The sequence below is a fragment of the Oculina patagonica genome, chromosome 6, assembly GCF_052425735.1.
Source record: "Oculina patagonica isolate OP01 chromosome 6, crgOcupat, whole genome shotgun sequence".
Taxonomy (NCBI): Eukaryota; Metazoa; Cnidaria; class Anthozoa; order Scleractinia; family Oculinidae; genus Oculina; species Oculina patagonica.
Genome location: NC_135763.1, coordinates 19,580,233 through 19,598,312, shown reverse-complemented (window position 1 = coordinate 19,598,312; position 18,080 = coordinate 19,580,233). Strand labels below are relative to the sequence as shown.

The following is an 18,080-nucleotide window of genomic DNA, read 5'->3' as shown; positions in this document are numbered from 1 at the left end:
GCTTTGAGCAGTTCGGGTGAACGCCGCAGTTTAACATAGGACAGTCAGCTAGTATCTGGCTTTGAATAGAGTGTTATAAGAAATGCACGCTTTTAATGTAATCAGCGTAAAATATTTCCGGGGAAGGCTAACTCCGCCCCAGTGACAACTACTGTACTTTGTCTCAGGGTTGTTTATATGGAGGAGCGTTCTTTATTGGGTTTTGGGGGGATTTTAATTGTAGGAGGGTTACCCTCTCCCCCGAGCTATCTTTTGCCAAGGGATTGTGAGAAAAATGTCCCTGTTGGCCGAGCCAAAACTTGGCCTTCTCAGTTCAAAAGACTGGCGAGAGTTGTTTTGAAACATCTGTTTTGGCGGCATTTTCAAAAAACAGGTTCGCTAAAACATCAACAAGACCATTTTGTTTGAACAACTTTACCGTCGACAATTTTGTTTTGGCCGATTGTACCATTTGCGAATGCTCCGTATGTTACTGCTTGTCCCTAGCAGGCGGGGCAAAAATAACCAAACTGTTTACTGTATATGGAGAAAAAGTTGGCTCGCTCCCCAGGGTCACCCTACCTTCTAAGCGAGTGACCCTCCACCCAGGGCCCCCCCCCGGGGGGGGGGGTACTCCCTATAATGGCCTATTCGGGGAGGCTCCGCCCGAAAGGGGTACCTTTTTCAGGCTTCAGGTATATAAAAGGGTAGGGATTTCACAATATTAGGTATATGAAAGGGTATAGAAATCTGATATTTAGGTTTTTCAAAGGACCTTTAATTAAAAAATTTCGAACAGATGCAATTCAAGCTAATTTATGGCTGTAATATTTCAATTTATTAAGCGCTACATGAAAATGACAAGAAAACGTCTTGATCTAAGTCTATGCCATGTCTTTCAGGTATATGAAAGGGGTACCTTTAAATCTTTTTTGAGTACCCCCCCCCCCCCCGGCAATTTCTTTTAACGGTTCGCAGATATTTATAAAGAAACTTATGAAACGATCTATCGTCCGGGGTGGCTCGGTATGGAGGGTAACCCTCTTACCAGATATAACTCTTCTCCGTGTAAACAGGCTCTCAGTTAATCGAAAATTGTCACTGAAAATTCGCAGATTGGCGCCCACATCCTTTAATGATTTACATATAACTTCCCTGCGAAAACGCAAGGATACAAGGATATATTTTTAAAGAAAGGTAGTAACAATGCGCCTTCCGCGTTACTTAATCTTTACTATAAGGAAAATTTTAAAAATAAACTCGCTAAAAGGGTTGGATTCTACGGACACTGAATGTCTCAAAAGCCAAATTTTATTATCCATTATAATATAGCTAAGACTCTTGGAGGTATCTTTTGCACAGATATAGCTATTCTTGTTAGCAGTACGCGTCAATTTTTTCGCGCGCTTACAATTTTTGCCCCATACAGTAGCAATTTCATAAAAGGTAAAAAAACCTACGTTTCTGTCTAAAAATTATCTGGTACATGTAAATTACCTAGTGACGTTGAGTTAATTTTGCCAAAGTTTAACAGAAGAGTCGTCCGAGAAATTTCCTTTTTATTAATATTGATATAAAATTGTTCTAAAAATTGTAAAAACACTTAAAAACGACAATATGTATGCTACCGCTTCGGCTTCATATAAAAATATCTTGATTGACATTCAAATCCTTCATGTTCTCCTTTCACGTGGCAGCCAATATGAACTAGCTTGATATTCTTCCTCGTAAAAAGCAGATCAAAGAAGTATTTCCAGTTCAACTGACTTCCTTTAGGACATTTCTCAGCCGCTTGGATCATTGCCGGGAAAATCTGACGAGACTTCTCAATTCTGAAAGAGTTAACAAGTAACGTGTCGAGTCAGTGAGTGAATTTAAAGAAGCAAAGAGGCCCGTGAGAAGGAATTTGAATCAAACCACTACATCCAAAGGAGGCCAATCTGGGTGTGGCTCGACTTAATTTGACCTCTAAACTAAATTACAGACACATGTAATGTTCTAAAGCAGACAGACAAATAAGAGCTATTGGGACCAAAATCCACAATTTGTACTTTCAAGAGATACAACCAGAGCATACCCGCCCTTTCATATGGGAGTTTCCCCCCCCCCCCCCACCAGGGTGGTGGAAGATACTTTGTTATTTTGTACCTTTTAAATCTAACCACACAAACTTCTAAGATACCAGACATAATACAATGTATCTTACAAGCTGGTTCAATACAGTGTATGTAACTAAATTAATGATATACTGTAATGTGTGGAAAAACATGGTAATAAATAAAGAAAAGTATGCAGATAAACTGGAATTGCCAGAGGAAGGGGGGGGGGGAGGCTTAAAAGCAGTAAACCTCTAGTGGTCAGGGTATGGATTATTTTTTGGGGCAACATCCTATTACTTACACATGATCAAGATTCCATGTACTAAACAGGACTCTATTCTCTTTGCTGCCGTATGGGTTGATCTTATGCAGCTTGAAACAATCATCTTCATTATAAGGCCCCTCACAACTGAACCAGCCCTTGTCACAGCACAGACGTAGCTCCTGCTTTGCAGTTCTAGCAAAGTAGTCACCAAAATACTGCTGTTTCTTCAGTTCATCTTGAAAATGGTCCAGAGTGTTTGAAAGAAGAGTTTGAGCTTTTTTTGATGCCTGCAAAAATATACTCATGTTTGTAAGTAAGTGATTGGCAAGAACATAAATAAAACCTTCTCACAGATGGATGCCAAAAATGCGTTCCTTGATTGTCTCAGTTCCGCTTAAAGTTTTAAATCAATTCCATGATTGCACACCTTTCAAAACAACAACAGCAACAAAAAAAGATTAAAAACAGCCCAGCTTTAAAAATAAATACTGGGGCTCCTGGAGGCGGCTGTATTCGCAGGCTAACATGTAATTTCCTAGTTTTGTTTTGAAAAGTAGGAAAACGAAATACTGGCATAACTTAGGTCCACCCAAACACATGCAAATAAACCTGGAAAATACACCCAGGTGGGAAACATGTAGAGGACTAGTCCCCCCCCCCCCCCCCCAACCCCTATGGCCCATTGTCAGGGATGGTGGAACATTTTTCCAGGTTGGGGGGCTGACTAGTGACTTGAAGTGGGGGACTTAAGAGACTCTTCTCTTAGTAAGTCTTCATTTTGGGGGGAAAAGTGGGGGGGGGGGGGCTATTGTTGCTATGGAAACCAGAACTTCATGTGACCCATTTTTGGGTAAAGAGAATTACATCATGGAAGAAGCAAAATACATGCATCAATATTAATATAAATTAAAACAGAAAGGAGGGGCTTACTTTTTCAAAAGACTCCCTTGCATTAGCAAAGTACTTCCTAACTCTGGATTTTGCTGCATATCTCATAGCATCTTCCTTGGTATTAAATGACTGGCTAAGTCCATCAAACCAGGTCTCGTCCTCACTGCGCTCCTCTGCATCAATGTTATCATCTAAACGATTGACGAGCTCCACCATGACACTGTACATCTCATTAGATTCCGAGTCATGTATGAAATCATAAATCTGTTCAATGATCTCATCACGCTGTGACATTGCTCTGAAAATCTTCTCAGTGGCATGTTTGAGTACTGTCACATCTGCCAATAAAGAACAAGAGTTTAGGGATTACTTCATAAAGTGTTACCCTGTGTTTGTGGAAGACTTGGTTTAACAAGGTGAGTCTAAACTACATGTACTGCACTGCTGTACTGATAGAATAGCTCCTATAACCCCAACATACATGCATCGCTAGATCTTGATTTTCTAGATAAGCCGTTTGGGCATGTTTGTCCCTTCAGCTTTTCAAGTTGGTACTTCACATTTACATGACCAGAAAAACAACCACATCAAAACTCAAATGACTGCTTATACTGTACAATGTGTGGTTTTAGAAAATGTCGATACTCCCCCCCCCCCCCCCCCCCCACACACACACACACACACACACACACACACACAGACACAAAATTTGAGGAAATGTATGAAGCAAATTGGACTTTCAGAGCGGTGGGGGTTCTTAGGGGGAGGTATGGACGATATTAATTTTATGGAAAGTTCTACACAATAAGTAAATTTACATTCTTATTAAATGAAAATCATGTTTCATGAATTAGTTAAAATAGGAGATTAAATATCTGACAGTGGTACAGTTTTGTAGGTTTCTTGAAAGTGGAAAGATTTTACAAGCATGTTTAATTAGGGAAGTTACAAAATCTAGACCCTTGGTCCATGGACCTGGTTTATAGACCTCAATGGACCAGGGCCATGGAATCTTTTTTTTTTTTTTCTCAACAACAACAAGAACAACAATATGTAGTTGTTAAAAATGACAATGAACAAAATTAATGTTGTTTCAACTGTCATTCTTGTCACTAATTACTTTAGCTCAGTGCATTTATCCTGGTCAGATTACGGTACGGGTACTTCCAAGCGGCTCCAATTGATGAAATTGGATAATTAATTTTTATTTAGTATTACGCAATAGTGACAAATCAATTGATATCGGAAATCAATCATTTGAGGACTCGCAAGACTTCGGCAAGACTGACTTGAATCCACAAGAACGCATGCGTAGGAACTTAAAAAAAAAAAAAAAAAAAAACCATTTTACACCTCTCATGTAATTCCCATTACGTATCTGCCTACACCCAGGGGTTAAAAATGCTGTAAAAACTCATAAAATTTAAAATGTTTCATTTATTAAAACTGATAATAATCGATAAAAATCGAAAACTTGTGTGTATTACTTAATTCATCAATTGGTGAATTAAATCAATGAATAATTATAGATTAAATTGATTATATCAATTGGTTTCCAATGATCGATTTTCATCGATTGGACACACTGGGAGTACTGCAAATCAGAGAGACAGCCTTATATCTAAAGATATTTAAAACATATCCATTTGATATGTCAGAAAAACACACAAACATGCTTGTGGCTTATGGCAGCTTTCTTGGATTTCGCCTCAAATATCACTAGCTACGTGCTTATTGCGGGAGGTGAAAAACATTGAAAAATTTATAAATAAAAAAAGGTTATTGTTGTTGTTGTTGCAACAAATATTTGACAACCAGTGCTTCCCTCTGTACTAAATGCAGATGTAACACCTTAGTCATCTGTGGCTATCGTAAAAAACAAAACAAAAACAAAAACAAGAAAAACAAACAAAATCTGTGGCTATCGAATGGCTTTTGTTAACCATTATTTTAAAAAAAAACATTCTCAAAATTGTGGTTGGGAAATTTCCATTTCAGGAAAAATGCCTAGTAATTTGAAGCTTCCCAGAAGAACCTGCCATTTGGATTGAACCTGAAATTTGGCATGGCCATATAAGCCAAAAGGTTTGGAGCTGGTGCAAAAGATACAAAATGGTAACTGAACAAATTTCCAATCAGAAGATCCCAATAGGAAAGTAGAACTACAATGTACATGCACCTTTTCAAGAGTTCTATTCAACCCCAAAATTTTTCTCCCAGATTAATTTTGTTGTAAATGGTTAACACCTTTAAAAGAGTTGTAATTAAAACCATTTACAATAAAAATTCCTGAAACTTCATTGGGAATTTCTCAGCTGTTCCAGAAAAATGCCTTGTGCCATTAACAGATTTCCGCAAGAACCCACCATGATTCATACCACATGTCGGGCCAAGGGTAGGGATTGGGTTATTCTAGAAAAAATCCACACCTCCCCGACAGATGAGCATGTTTTTCAACCCCCCTCCCACCTGGATTTCCTAAAGTATTTAGACCCCTCCCCCCTTCTGCCTGGATTTCCATGGCAAAAGCCCCCCCCCCCTCCCTTCCGCCTGGATTTCCATTAACTTACACTCGATGGAAAAGATGTAAGAGCACATTTAAAAGATGACTTTTTTAAAAGATGACTTTTTGTAAGTTCTTACATTTGCACTTGAATAATTCTACATGTAATTATATATATTCACTTGCTGCTACATGTAAGTGGACAAGTGTCGACAAAGTTATTGATTCCTCTAGCTATTTGCATAACTTGGGTTTTCTTTTTAATAATTTTGAATCCTTTCAGTGCCTTATACAAATTCAGTAGCCTGCATGACTGTCAGGATTTCACATGCAAGTGCATTCAATGTCTCAACACTGAATTAACAAAACAATGAAACATCCTCTTGAGATTTCACTTCCAGGCGAAACATCACAGACAATAACTGTGATACTTTTATTTTATTGATTTTACACGTAAACTGAAAAATAAATTTTAGAAGGACTTTGGATGCATGCAAAATAACCTGTATTTATCAAGGGACCTCTAAACATGACAAGAAACTAATATATGCAAATCGGTGAAGTCTGTTCATTGAAGCGATGTGATAACATCATTATCATAATGGTAAATTTTAAAGGAACTTGAATACATGTATGTACATGCATTTTTACTAAGAGAATTCGAATGCCTGCTCCAATGTTGATGAAAGTAAATTTTTGCATTAAGAATGAACTTAAGAATGAAGTTGTTTTCAAATTGTAGTTATTTTAATAAACATTTTCTGACTTGCAACTGCAGTAAAACAAAACATGATCTTCAATATCATGCAAAGTACTAGCACTCGTGTGAAACATCAGCACATGGGAAGAAATTAGCGGGCAATTCCAGCTGAATTCAAGTACAAGAATCGGGTTCCGATATGTGTGCCGTGGACATATCACTTTAATACTGACTATACAGAGGACTGCATGCTTTTTGATTTATACTTTTAGATTGTTAATTGGTCTAATTGGATAGAGTTATCCACTGCCACCTTTTGAAAATCGTTTTCACGTTAAGTTTTAAAAGGACGACGAGAAAAACAACTGAAGTTTTTTTTCCTTTAAGTGTTTATTTCTCTCGTCACTCATTCTCAATATTAAAACAACTTAAGCAGATCGGATTCAGGTTTCTGGTTTCTGGTTTCCCGTTTCTGGTTTCCGGTTTCCGGATTCCGGATTCTGGTTTCCGGTTTCCGGTTTCGATTCCAGATTCCGTGTTTTAGGGTTGCCCGAATTTTTAGGCTGAAAACCCCCCTCCTGCCTTGATTTTCACGGTCTCTGACCCCCCCCCCCCTCCTCTTCCTGCGAGAATTTCCAGCATCCCATCTCTCAGGGGGGGGGGGAATAGTTAAAAAGCTTCTTTTTCTTTTTTTTGTATCATATAAGCTTAATAAGCTTATCCTCCCCTAACTGAGACTTATGTATCAATCAAATCCTAGTGATGCCATACCCCCCAGCAACCTTCAGGCACTTGTCTGCTACTGAGGCCCAGATAGCAGGGAATGTGATGGAACAGGTCTAAGCCCAAATGACCAGTGGGGCATTTGACCATGGACAAAAATTTAATGTGTTATAAAGTATAAGACGCTAGCAAGCTCAAGCATATGAAGTTTAATAGTATTTGGGAAAGTAGTTTGAAGGTATCTTTTCCTATAAGATTGGCTGATTAATACACAGGCGGACCACCCTATGTTCGTGGTTAATAATTGTTGACATAAGGTCATGTTGCAATCAATGGCGCGTATAGAAGATATATAGAGAAACATTACGTCGGCTTCGATTTACTACAAAATATAAAGTTTACTCTAAATGATCCAATAAAAGTTAAGATGAAATGTTGAATGAGTCTTGTGTCGTGTTTTTTTGCCGCCCCGAGCCCTTTAAGCCGTTTTTTTTGCGAGATCATTTAGCGACCGGTAGAAGAGAGAGAGAAGAGAGAACAAGGCAGGCAGCTTTACCGCCGGCGGTCGCGACCTTGTCTAATTCAAGCTGGAACTGACGCTAAACCATCAAAATTCTCGCCTCGAAAACACCGGCATCCGATCGACTAGATATTTCTCTGTCCTTGTGCCGAATTAGAGCTCCACACTTCCAATATTTTTCGAGTAAAGCGATCCCGAAGTCTCAAAAGTAGCTTTCTCCATATGATCAGTGCAAAATTCTGAATCAAAGGAATTTGAAACATGCGAATAACAAAAGGAAATTTGACACATCTGTCAAACATCAAATAAAATAACAAAAGAAAATTAGGGCACGTGCGTTTGATGTTTGACAGATGTGTCAAATTTCCTTTTGTTATTCGCATGTTTCAAATTCCTTTGATCCAGAATTTTGCACTGATCATATGGAGAAAGCTACTTTTGAGACTTCGGGATCGCTTTACTCGAAAAATATTGGAAGTGTGGAGCTCTAATTCGGCACAAGGACAGAGAAATATCTAGTCGATCGGATGCCGGTGTTTTCGAGGAGAGAATTTTGATGGTTTAGCGTCAGTTCCAGCTTGAATGAGACAAGGTCGCGACCGCCGGCGGTAAAGCTGCCTGCCTTGTTCTCTCTTCTCTCTCTCTTCTACCGGTCGCTAAATGATCTCGCAAAAAAAAAGGCTTAAAGGGCTCGGGGCGGCAAAAAAACACGACACAAGACTCATTCAACATTTCATCTTAACTTTTATTGGATCATTTAGAGTAAACTTTATATTTTGTAGTGAATCGAAGCCGACGTAATGTTTCTCTATATATCTTCTATACGCGCCATTGATTGCAACATGACCTTATGTCAACAATTAACCACGAACACATAGGGTGGTCCGCCTGTGATTAATAGGGCATGAGTACTAGTTAAGAGCAAGTGTTAACGAGAAAACCCAACTCACAATGACTTTTCAGCCCCGATCTGTGGAGCATTTGACTGTGCAACTGGCCCACATAGTGGGGAATTTGATCAGACATTGTGAACAAAACTCAAAATGGGGGTTTTCCCGAAGTGGGGGGGGGGGGGGGGGCATGATCTTGCTTGGAATTGACTGATAGTCATAACCAAAAATACAATGTAGTCAATGTAGGTTAATACAGTAAAACACCTTAAACTAGCGGGTTTATGTTAAGGGGTAACTAAAGCCGGTCAATAATTTTTTACTTACATCCTTCCCAAGTCTCGTCAGGTCGCACAAACACGAGAACTGTTTGATGGGGAAGAGTATTAAAATAATCTTCATCTTCCACTTCAGTGCCATCTTCAAGGCACACTCTACAGTCCTTGCTGATCGCCAACTTTTTCGCGCCTTTCTGCTTCAGATCGGCAAAACTGTTAGCTACTATCCCTGTCCTTTTCTTTCTGTTTACATCTTGAATTTTGTAAGCTTTCATTATGGCCAGTTCAATGGCAATCACGAAGCCGCGAACTTATCCGCCATTTTGACAGCATTGAAACCCAGTCCCAGACGGCGGCCTACTAGTGCCCAGTCTATACAAAGAGGTTTATTTATAGGTGCGCAGCGCGTACATAAAAATTCCTTCAGATGTTTACTCAAACTTCTCAAGTTTTGGCTATCCGCCCAAAAAAATATAAGTAAAGTAAAATAAAAATAAAAACAAAAATAAAAAATAAATAAATAAAATGAAAAAGATTAAAAATTAGAGAAAAAATATAAAATAAGTATAAAAAAAGAAAAATATATCCAAAAAAGGGTTGTAATACAGCGTAAAATACTATGGCACTGATGGGCCACCATATAGCTGAAAGTCACTTCCATGATGAAGAACAGGCTACTTGAGGCTTGCTGCCTTCGGACAAAGAAATTGAGCCCAATCTCCTTGCGCTTCCTATATTTGCCGGTGTGGAGTGGACTTTTTTTTATTGGAAGCCGCCCGGAACATCGTAATAAAAGGTTACATGGAGGTACAGAAGCGTCTTAGAGGAGGATATATCAATCTCTAGTGTTCAGATGTACTGGCCGTGAGCCAGTATTGTATGAAGCATTCTCGCAGAATGTTTGCCTGTTCCATTTAACAAAAGTCCACTCCAGGCGCATTCTAGACAAGTGTGCGGGAAGTTGGGAGTTTTCTCTCGCAGCGTTATCTTGATTATTGTTTTGGAATTTATTTGTCTTACGAGATCTTACGAATTGTTATTGTTAATGAGTTTTGAAACTTGATATAAATAAAAGGAAGCTAAAGCCTGATCATTTTTCCTCTATTCAAACAAACAGGCAATATCTACTCTTCGACTCGACAAACAACTCTAAACATTGCGCCGTCATGTTGCGTTTAAGCTACGTCTTGCTTTTCATAGCAGTGTTTGGTTTGAAAAGGGTGACTCTATTTTCTTTGAGGAATACCAGTGTAGTTGAAGGATTGGCTTATCCGAAAGAATTGCCTTATCTTGATTTTGAAAACCTGAGTTTCGACAACACTGCCGAAAAAACCGCGGCCTTAAACGTTTCTTCACTTGTGATGGGTTTGTATCGGTCATATGCCAAACATGATGGGACTGTGAAGAGAAACTCAGATTGGATTCCTGCTACAGTGCATTGTGTTGTAGGTCAAGGTAATGTTGGCTCATTTACAGCTAATTTATTTTATGGGAACGCTACTTTCAGCTAACATACATGTCTAAGAAGACTTACGTTTGGATTCTAGCTTAGCCAAGGGTTTTGTCTCTGAATTCTACATTATTCAAAAAGAAACTTAAGCTCAGTTTAACTTGGATCTGAGTAAGATCAAAGTATAGCCAAACATTCATATTACTAGTGTTTTTTTCTTTCTTTCTTTTTTCGATGGAGTAGTATAATTGTGGGGTATGGTTTTCTTTTACGGCCAAACCACTAAACAAGTTATTAGCACTGCCAGTTTGACCAACAATCCCAAATACTTAAATGGCAGGCATTTTATCCATATTGGAGTAGCCTCTACCGATCTTTACCGCTATGAAGTAGCTAAGAATAGTCATCTACTTGTTAATCTTTTTTGCAATTGTATTTATAGTTTCTTCGCACCATATGTACGCTAGTATAAATGCCACAATATTGTGCTCGGTGAAATATAGTTGTGACTATCTCCGTAAGACAATTTCCTTCTTTTCATTAACACTAACGTGTTCTATTAAGTGGTCTAAAACAAATACACTGGACATTAGATAGCACGGAAATCTCTTCTTTAGAAGACTTCGTTTTAAACTGGCTATTGCAGATTTCCACATAATATATCCTGGAGCCTTTTTAGATTAAGCAGAAAATATTTCATTTCTATTAGCTTGGATTTCCAAAGCCAACTTTGATGTTTACACTAACCTTGGCTTAATGACGTCAAACGGAACACATCAGCGACTCCAAAAGATATTGACGCGCTCGCTGATTGACCCCACACTGACTTCTGGCAACACTCTCGACAAGAATTGCGTCATGATGCAATTACGTATAAACATTGTATAAACTATATTTTCCTTTCCATAACTGTTTGTGGTAATTTGAAAAGGATGGCTCTATTTTCCTTGAGAAAGAACAGTGCAGTTGGAGAATTGACTTATTCGAGAGAATTGCCTTAATTATCTTGGTTTTGAAAACCCGTGTTTCGACAACATTGCCGAGGGACCCTCGGTCTTTAACCTATCTTCATTTGTGACGGGTTTGTGTCCATCATTTTTCATGGGCACACTGCGCGCAGCTAGCCCAGCTGCCTAAACGGATTTTGTTTGTGATAGTTGTATAGCCAGGGGTTTTACCTCAGGATTCTCCATCGGGAAAATCGCGAACTTATGCTCCAGTTTAACTTGGACCACCTAGTAATAAGAGATCATTCCTCTCAGGCTAAATATATCCAAATGTTCATATTACTGGTTTGTTTTCTAATAGTGGATTAGCATGATTGCGGTAAGGTTGGTTCTCTTTTACCGAGATAATTTGCACCAGTTTAGAATGTTTCTGATAGCTAGCGTAGAACAAACAATCCCCGAAAGCTCCCGAAGACCCGAAGATTCAAGTGAAAGGCATTTAAGCCTTGCTGGAGTAGCTAAGTATAGTCATCGACTTGTTTTCTTCTTTTGCAATTGTATTTATAGTGTCTTCGCGCCTTATGGTCGCTAAAATCAAAGCAACAATATTGTGATCGGCGATAAATAGTTGTGACTATCTCCCACAAGAAAATTTTCTTCTTTTATTACCATACGCACTAACGTGTTCTATTATTATACACTGGACACGGAAATCTCGTCTTAGGAAGACCTTGCTTTAACGCAATTGAAGATTTCTATACATGAGCCGATTTTCATTTTGGCCGATCTTTTTAAATTGAGCAAACTGAAATTAAAATATTTAATTTTTGTAAGCTTGGATTTCTATTTCCTGCGTGAGTTTGGATGTTTACACTAACCTTGGCGTAGTGTGGTCAAACGCAACACATCAGCGACCCCCAAAGACATAAACAATTCCTTGACTAACAGATAACGTCGCCTTACTGAACTGATAAAACCTGAGTTTTCCGCATAGTATCACATCGCCTCGCATAACGCATGCATTGTCGGAACCAACAATCTTTTGCCAACATCTTTTGGCAACAACACCAATATAGTGGTTCGTTTCTATTCCTACCTTATGTTACCCAGTTAATAAATTAAAAGTAACGACTTGCTATGCACAATTAAGAAGGTTAAAAACGTGGCGAAAACAAATTATTGGCCATTATTGGAACTTCATCAAAGTCAACTTCCTGTTTTTTGTCCACTGACCTTAGCCACCAAGTGCATGTTTTGATGAAAACAATTTGCTTTGGAACAAGCTCTATCGTCCATTTCCGCAAGTTGATCTGATAAGGGATTCAAGTCCGTTGTTTTCGTCAAACTAGCTTTGCAATGGACGTCCAGGCCATCTTTAAGGTGCTCGAAATTAATGTTGAACGAAATCGTGTCGAACGAAATCGTGTTGAACGTGCTTCAGTCATCCATCAAACTTTCACAAATCCTCTTGTATATCTATCCGATAGTTTACTCTGAGTTTCCTCGCCTGATTATAGAAGCGGCTAAGTATTGCAGACTCCTCGTTCAAATAATTGTTTGCATAATATGAAGAAAATAATTTTATCTAATCACGTGTGCTTTTCTGCAGCTGCATACCAAGCTCTCTCCAATTGACGTTTAACTTTCGGGTGTACGCTTTGAAGTACACCAGCTTGTTTTGTTTCTTTTCTTTTTTCTTTTTTTTTTTCATTCAAACATTTATTCGAACTAAATACAGAAAAAAGAAGTACATATAAGTACATATCACAAAAGTTGTTTGCAAACGATTTTAACCGTGACCCACATGCGTCATGCAGACATTCTTTTATTATTTATAAGCAAAATACCTTCATTCAGTATTCAATAAGTTTGCGCGAGAGAAAAAGAGACGAGTAGTAAGCATCATGAAGTTGATACTATCATTTTGATCAGTCCTCATAAAACAAAATTGCTTGCTGACTCAATGTTGACTTCACAACTAAGCATCAAGGGAGTTGATCACCTTTGAAGAAAATGTCTTGGACCAAAATCAGTTACCCTCATCAACTTTCAAATAGAACGTCTGCAAAGCATTATGAAAAAATCTCTGTACTGCTCAGAAACCAAAAAAATGAAAGCGTTCTTTCATCTCTCTAATTAGCACTTAGGACAACTTTGTCAATTTTTTTTCACAGCCACTCCGGGAAACAAAGGCATTTTCTTCAACCTGGACGTCTCCGATATTCGGAGCGATGAGTCCATCCTTTCAGCCAAAGTAAGAGTAATGGTTAAAACGACTGGACGTCCTCAGTCGCCCGTTCTCTCGAGTGGAAACCTTGTTCTGTATGATCAGCTCGACCAGAGGCCCGTTCAGTCACTTGCACTTAAGGGGGGAGGTGCGAGGTTGGTCGCGTTTCCTGTTCTTGATTTGGTGAAAAGGTGGATTCACTCCCCGCCTCTCAACCATGGTGTATATATCAAGCTGCACTCAAATCACCTGGAAGATGAAGATTCTCTGCAAGTGATGATCGATTCCACTGGTGAAGCAAGAGATAACAGACCACTGTTGGTCGTGGAAACACAGTCCAAACCTCAAAAGGTTGACGCACTGTCATTTTGGATAAGGTAATCAATTCTATGTTTATCATGCTTAAAATATTTTTGTGCGTACTTTACATCTGCGACTACTGCGAACCAGAAAAGGTACACAATAAATGGACCAATTTAAGGAACATCAGATTGAAGCTGTCCACGAGTTCCTAGAAAAGGTTGCTCCAAATGTCTCAAAAAGTTGCACAGTAGTTTCTCAAAAAAGGGAGTTGCCTTCCCGGGGGGGGGGGGGACTCGCATATGAAAGTGACGGGGATACTCGTCGTCTCGCTTAGGGGTGTAAATTTCGGATTTTTGGTCTCGCTTAGAGTGTTCCGGGCAAAACGGCAATGTTTTTAGCCATAATGGTCTCGTATAGGGTTACACACGAAGGAATATACAAATATAAATTCTATTCTTTAGTTTTTTGCCATCTTTTAGGGGTCAAGAAAAGCTTGAACCACACCCAGATTGGTCTCTTTTAGGGGTTCTTTTCAAAATTTTCTACGAGCATCCCCGTCTGTTTCATATAGGAGTCCCCCCTCCCCCCCCCCCCCCCCCCGGGGTTGCCTTTTTTCGTTTGAAAGAGTTGTCCTTTTTTGTGCCCGATAAAAGTAAGATTTTTTAGCGGATTAATGCAAATTTACAGCAAAATCAGTTATCCTTAATTTTAAAAACCAGCATGCTTTCTTCGGATAAAATGGTTTCTCTTGAGTGCATGTTTCTACTTTATGCACTTGAAGTGTGAATAACGTACTGTCAATCATGGACTTTGTTTCATCCGCTGCATTAATTCTGTTAAAATTTAGAGACAATGTATAAACGACTTGCGTAAACGTGTACGCAAGTCGTTCATACATTATCTCTAAATTTTTCACGCTCATGAACGCACGTAAAAAATTACGCGTCATTGGAAATCCACCTTAATTTTACGCAAGAGTCTCTTTCCTGAGCATGTACATGTCTTAAAAAAGTTAATCCATGATTTTTTATTTTTGTTTTAAATATCTGTTGCATGACCTGCCTACATTGCGTGGGCAACCAGTAACCACAGACAGACCAAACTTCTTCATGCCAAAGTGTTTTTAAATATTTATTACTTTTGATGCCACAGCGTCTTGCATCGTCTTGTACGACTGACCAGTCCAGTGCTGGAGTCTCTGCCGCAGATTGTGGAGACAAAGTTGGTTGATATAGTTATTGAAAATCATTATGAAACATGGCCGTGAGACCAATTTAAAAACTCGGCTAGAAGCTGCTCTGATTTTTTCGTGGATAGAAGCGCGCGTTACTCAGAATGCAAAATGTTGCTGGAGGGAAAGAGTTGAATTGCTTGAAGTATGAAAAGTTGCCAAAAGCTGCGTTGCCAAGCAACTTGTAAAACCCTACACGAGGATCAAAAGAAGACTAGCTAGTAGCTCATTTAAACCATATTTATTTATTCATGATTTCACAGTCAGAGACAAATGGCGAATCGGAGACCGAAGTCCAGACACTCCCGCGCCATCCGTGACCAGGGACCTTGTTCCAGGCGCCCTATGCGGGTTGAGTTCCAGAAGGATATTCATTGGAAAGGTGTGGCTGTTCCTACTTTTTTCGACGCATACAGGTGTGGAGGAGACTGTAAATTTCCACTGGATAATAAAGTAGGTGCTTGCAAGTTTGTGTTTTCCGTGTAGCCCATACAAATCAACTTCCAGTTCCAGAAACTGGATAAAGCGCCAACTCGTATAAGCCACTAGAATTTATAGTAGTCTTCACTCTACTGTGGTAGCAGTTTGAAAACATAATTTTTCTCAGACATGGGCCAAAAATAAGCGAGGTAAAATTTCCATGTAAGTCTGATTCACTCTTATCAACTCGACTTTCAGAGTATGGTAAGAGTTCAAGTGACAACACTGATTCAAGTTACACTTCTGAATTACGTTAATGATAGCCGTTTTCACTGAGTGTCGAAAGTAATTTGTGTTTCGTTTGGTTTCGCTTTACTTTGCTTAGTGATTGGTTAAAAACATTCGCACAACTTTCTCAACCAATCAGTAGTAAAACCAAAACCAATCGTGACTCTCTCGCACACGTTTTCCCGCGCTTCGTGCCGGCTATATGTATTCGGTTCGCGTTTTGACTGGTTCACTGGTTTGTCTGTTTCCTTTGTGATTGGTCAAAGTGATATCTTTGGTTTTGGTTTTCCGACACTCAATTGAAAGTCGCCCTATACCATTTGATCTGTCCAAGGTACGTCCGGGTTCTTAAAAATTGCAACATGGGATAAAAAACTAATAAGTTCCATTTTCTATCAGGTTAATCCAACCGATTACGCCACCATACGAGCCATTTTATATTCTTCGGGACATGACGAAGGAACTGGCGAGCCCTGCTGCGTCCCAATAAAGCTAAAAGGAATAAGTACAATCGAAGAGCACGATAATACCTTTAGCATGAAATTCTACAAAGAGATGGTAGTTGAGGAATGTGGATGCCGATGAACTCCTGGCCCACTATGGAGTAAAGCAAGATATCAAAGCTGACCAAACGCTAGAGCGATTATAGATAAACCTTGAAAGATTAATGCAAAGACGCAATGAGGAACCTAGACAACGTAGAATAACTTAAAATATGGTGTGCTATATTTCGGCTGTGCAAACCAGCCTTCTTCAAGTACAATAAGAATTACATGTTTCCTCGTTGCGGTTTGGCCAGCCGAAACATAGTACACCAAGTTTCCAGTTATTCTACGCTCTCTCGGTCTCTTCTTTTATGTTCCTCATCTTCTATATGTTAAGCCGATAAGATCACTATTTTATCCAACGTATACTAGCAGGATTATCGTCCACGGTTGCTTGCCCAAACATTTCATTAATACAAACGCGATGCATGGAGGGATAGTATAATATTTCCTTCCTCTTTTTGGTAAATATCCAGATTTTCACTTACCGGACAAGAGCTCTGTACCACAAGCATGTTAGACTGTTGACCGAATGTCTTAAAACGAAATGATCTTGTATAGCCCCTGCAATAACTAGAAAGATGTGACACCGCTTTAAAGTTGTTACTGTAACTGTAAAACTTTGTTACTGAATAAGTAAAAATAACAATAAAAATCTTTTGTACCTCCCGGTGGTCACAATACCAACTTTTTGAATAAGCAGAAAGGTCGAGCTCACTGCAGACGACTATGCATGAGCAGTTATCTTAGTTGAAACGTAGCTTATCTATTACTCCAGTGTCCAAATGGTTATAAACGAGTGTATTTAACAGTTATTCTATGAGCCCGCCTTGGATACGAGGTGGTAAGTAGCCAACGAGGCGCGAAGCGCCTAGTTGGCTATAACCACTCGTATCCAACAAGGGCGAATGGAATAACTGTTTTATTAAATTCTTCTTTAAGTTTAAATCGACTGGACATTTCATTTTGATGTAAACGAAGTGATAGTATGAGGAGAGGGGAAAATATTTAGCGCTGTGTTCACTTCTTGAGCTGAACGAAACACACGAGGAAAGCAAGCGAGAGAGTTTTCTTCCCAAGATTTTCCCCGAACAATCTCCTCTAAAGTCGTCTATATATCGTGGAAATTGTGATAACAGTTAAGATTTACGGGAAGATTCGAAGCAAAAGCTTTTCTGGAGACTACACGCCTTGTGCAAGTCGAATGAAGCAAGTTTTTACATTGTACTTGCATGTTTACGGCTCAACGGCTGTCATCAAGACTGCTATATTATTTTAAGCGAAATTGAGCTCAAAGCGGAACAGGTTTATTGAAGTATAAAACGACAAAACCAAGATTGAAAGGTAACAAACTTTACAGAAGTGCTGAGCTCTTGTTGTGCGTTTATAAGTAATTATATGAATTAAACTTTTCGCATGCATCTATACTTTTGTCTTGCGTAGTTAATTTTACAATGGCATTTCTGTGGTTTTTGTAGGCACCGTTGATTATTAAAAATTGTGTAATTGTAGTCAGGTGATGACATAGTTTGTTTGTAGTTTTGACGCTGACTGTTTTTTGACGTGGCGCGATACTCATGCTTTTGGCGAGGAAACAAACTGTCAACAGTTTGTTTCCTCGCCCAAAGGCTCAAAATGATGTTGACCGCCCAAAATCTGGCGTAGTCTACAGAATCGGTTGCACCAGCTGTAATTTTGTGTACTACGGCCAAACGGAGCGAGCACTGAAAACCCGGATTGCGGAACACAAAAGGGCCGTTGCTATGTTCGACCATGATTCTAAGGTCTCCTGTCACGTCCACGAAAACAATCATCAGATGG

General features: G+C 39.1%; 2 protein-coding genes across 2 annotated transcripts; one reads left to right on the top strand and one right to left on the bottom strand.

Annotated features, from left to right (window-relative positions):
• Positions 1-1,095: 1,095 nt before the first annotated feature.
• Positions 1,096-9,172, bottom strand: LOC144657414 (DNA fragmentation factor subunit beta-like). The gene is made up of 4 exons (XM_078517762.1): positions 8,898-9,172; positions 3,274-3,572; positions 2,380-2,630; positions 1,096-1,811 (listed from the first exon to the last, which is right to left on the bottom strand). The coding sequence occupies exons 1-4, from the start codon at positions 9,121-9,123 to the stop codon at positions 1,604-1,606; spliced, it is 984 nt and encodes a 327-aa protein (XP_078373888.1). The 5' UTR covers positions 9,124-9,172; the 3' UTR covers positions 1,096-1,603.
• Positions 9,173-10,198: 1,026 nt separating this feature from the next.
• On the top strand, positions 10,199-16,971 carry LOC144658822 (protein decapentaplegic-like). Its single transcript, XM_078519304.1, has 4 exons — positions 10,199-10,303; positions 13,420-13,849; positions 15,270-15,459; positions 16,114-16,971. Exons 1-4 carry the CDS (start codon positions 10,210-10,212, stop codon positions 16,297-16,299), a joined length of 900 nt encoding a protein of 299 aa, XP_078375430.1. The 5' UTR covers positions 10,199-10,209; the 3' UTR covers positions 16,300-16,971.
• The last annotated feature ends 1,109 nt before the right edge of the window (positions 16,972-18,080 follow it).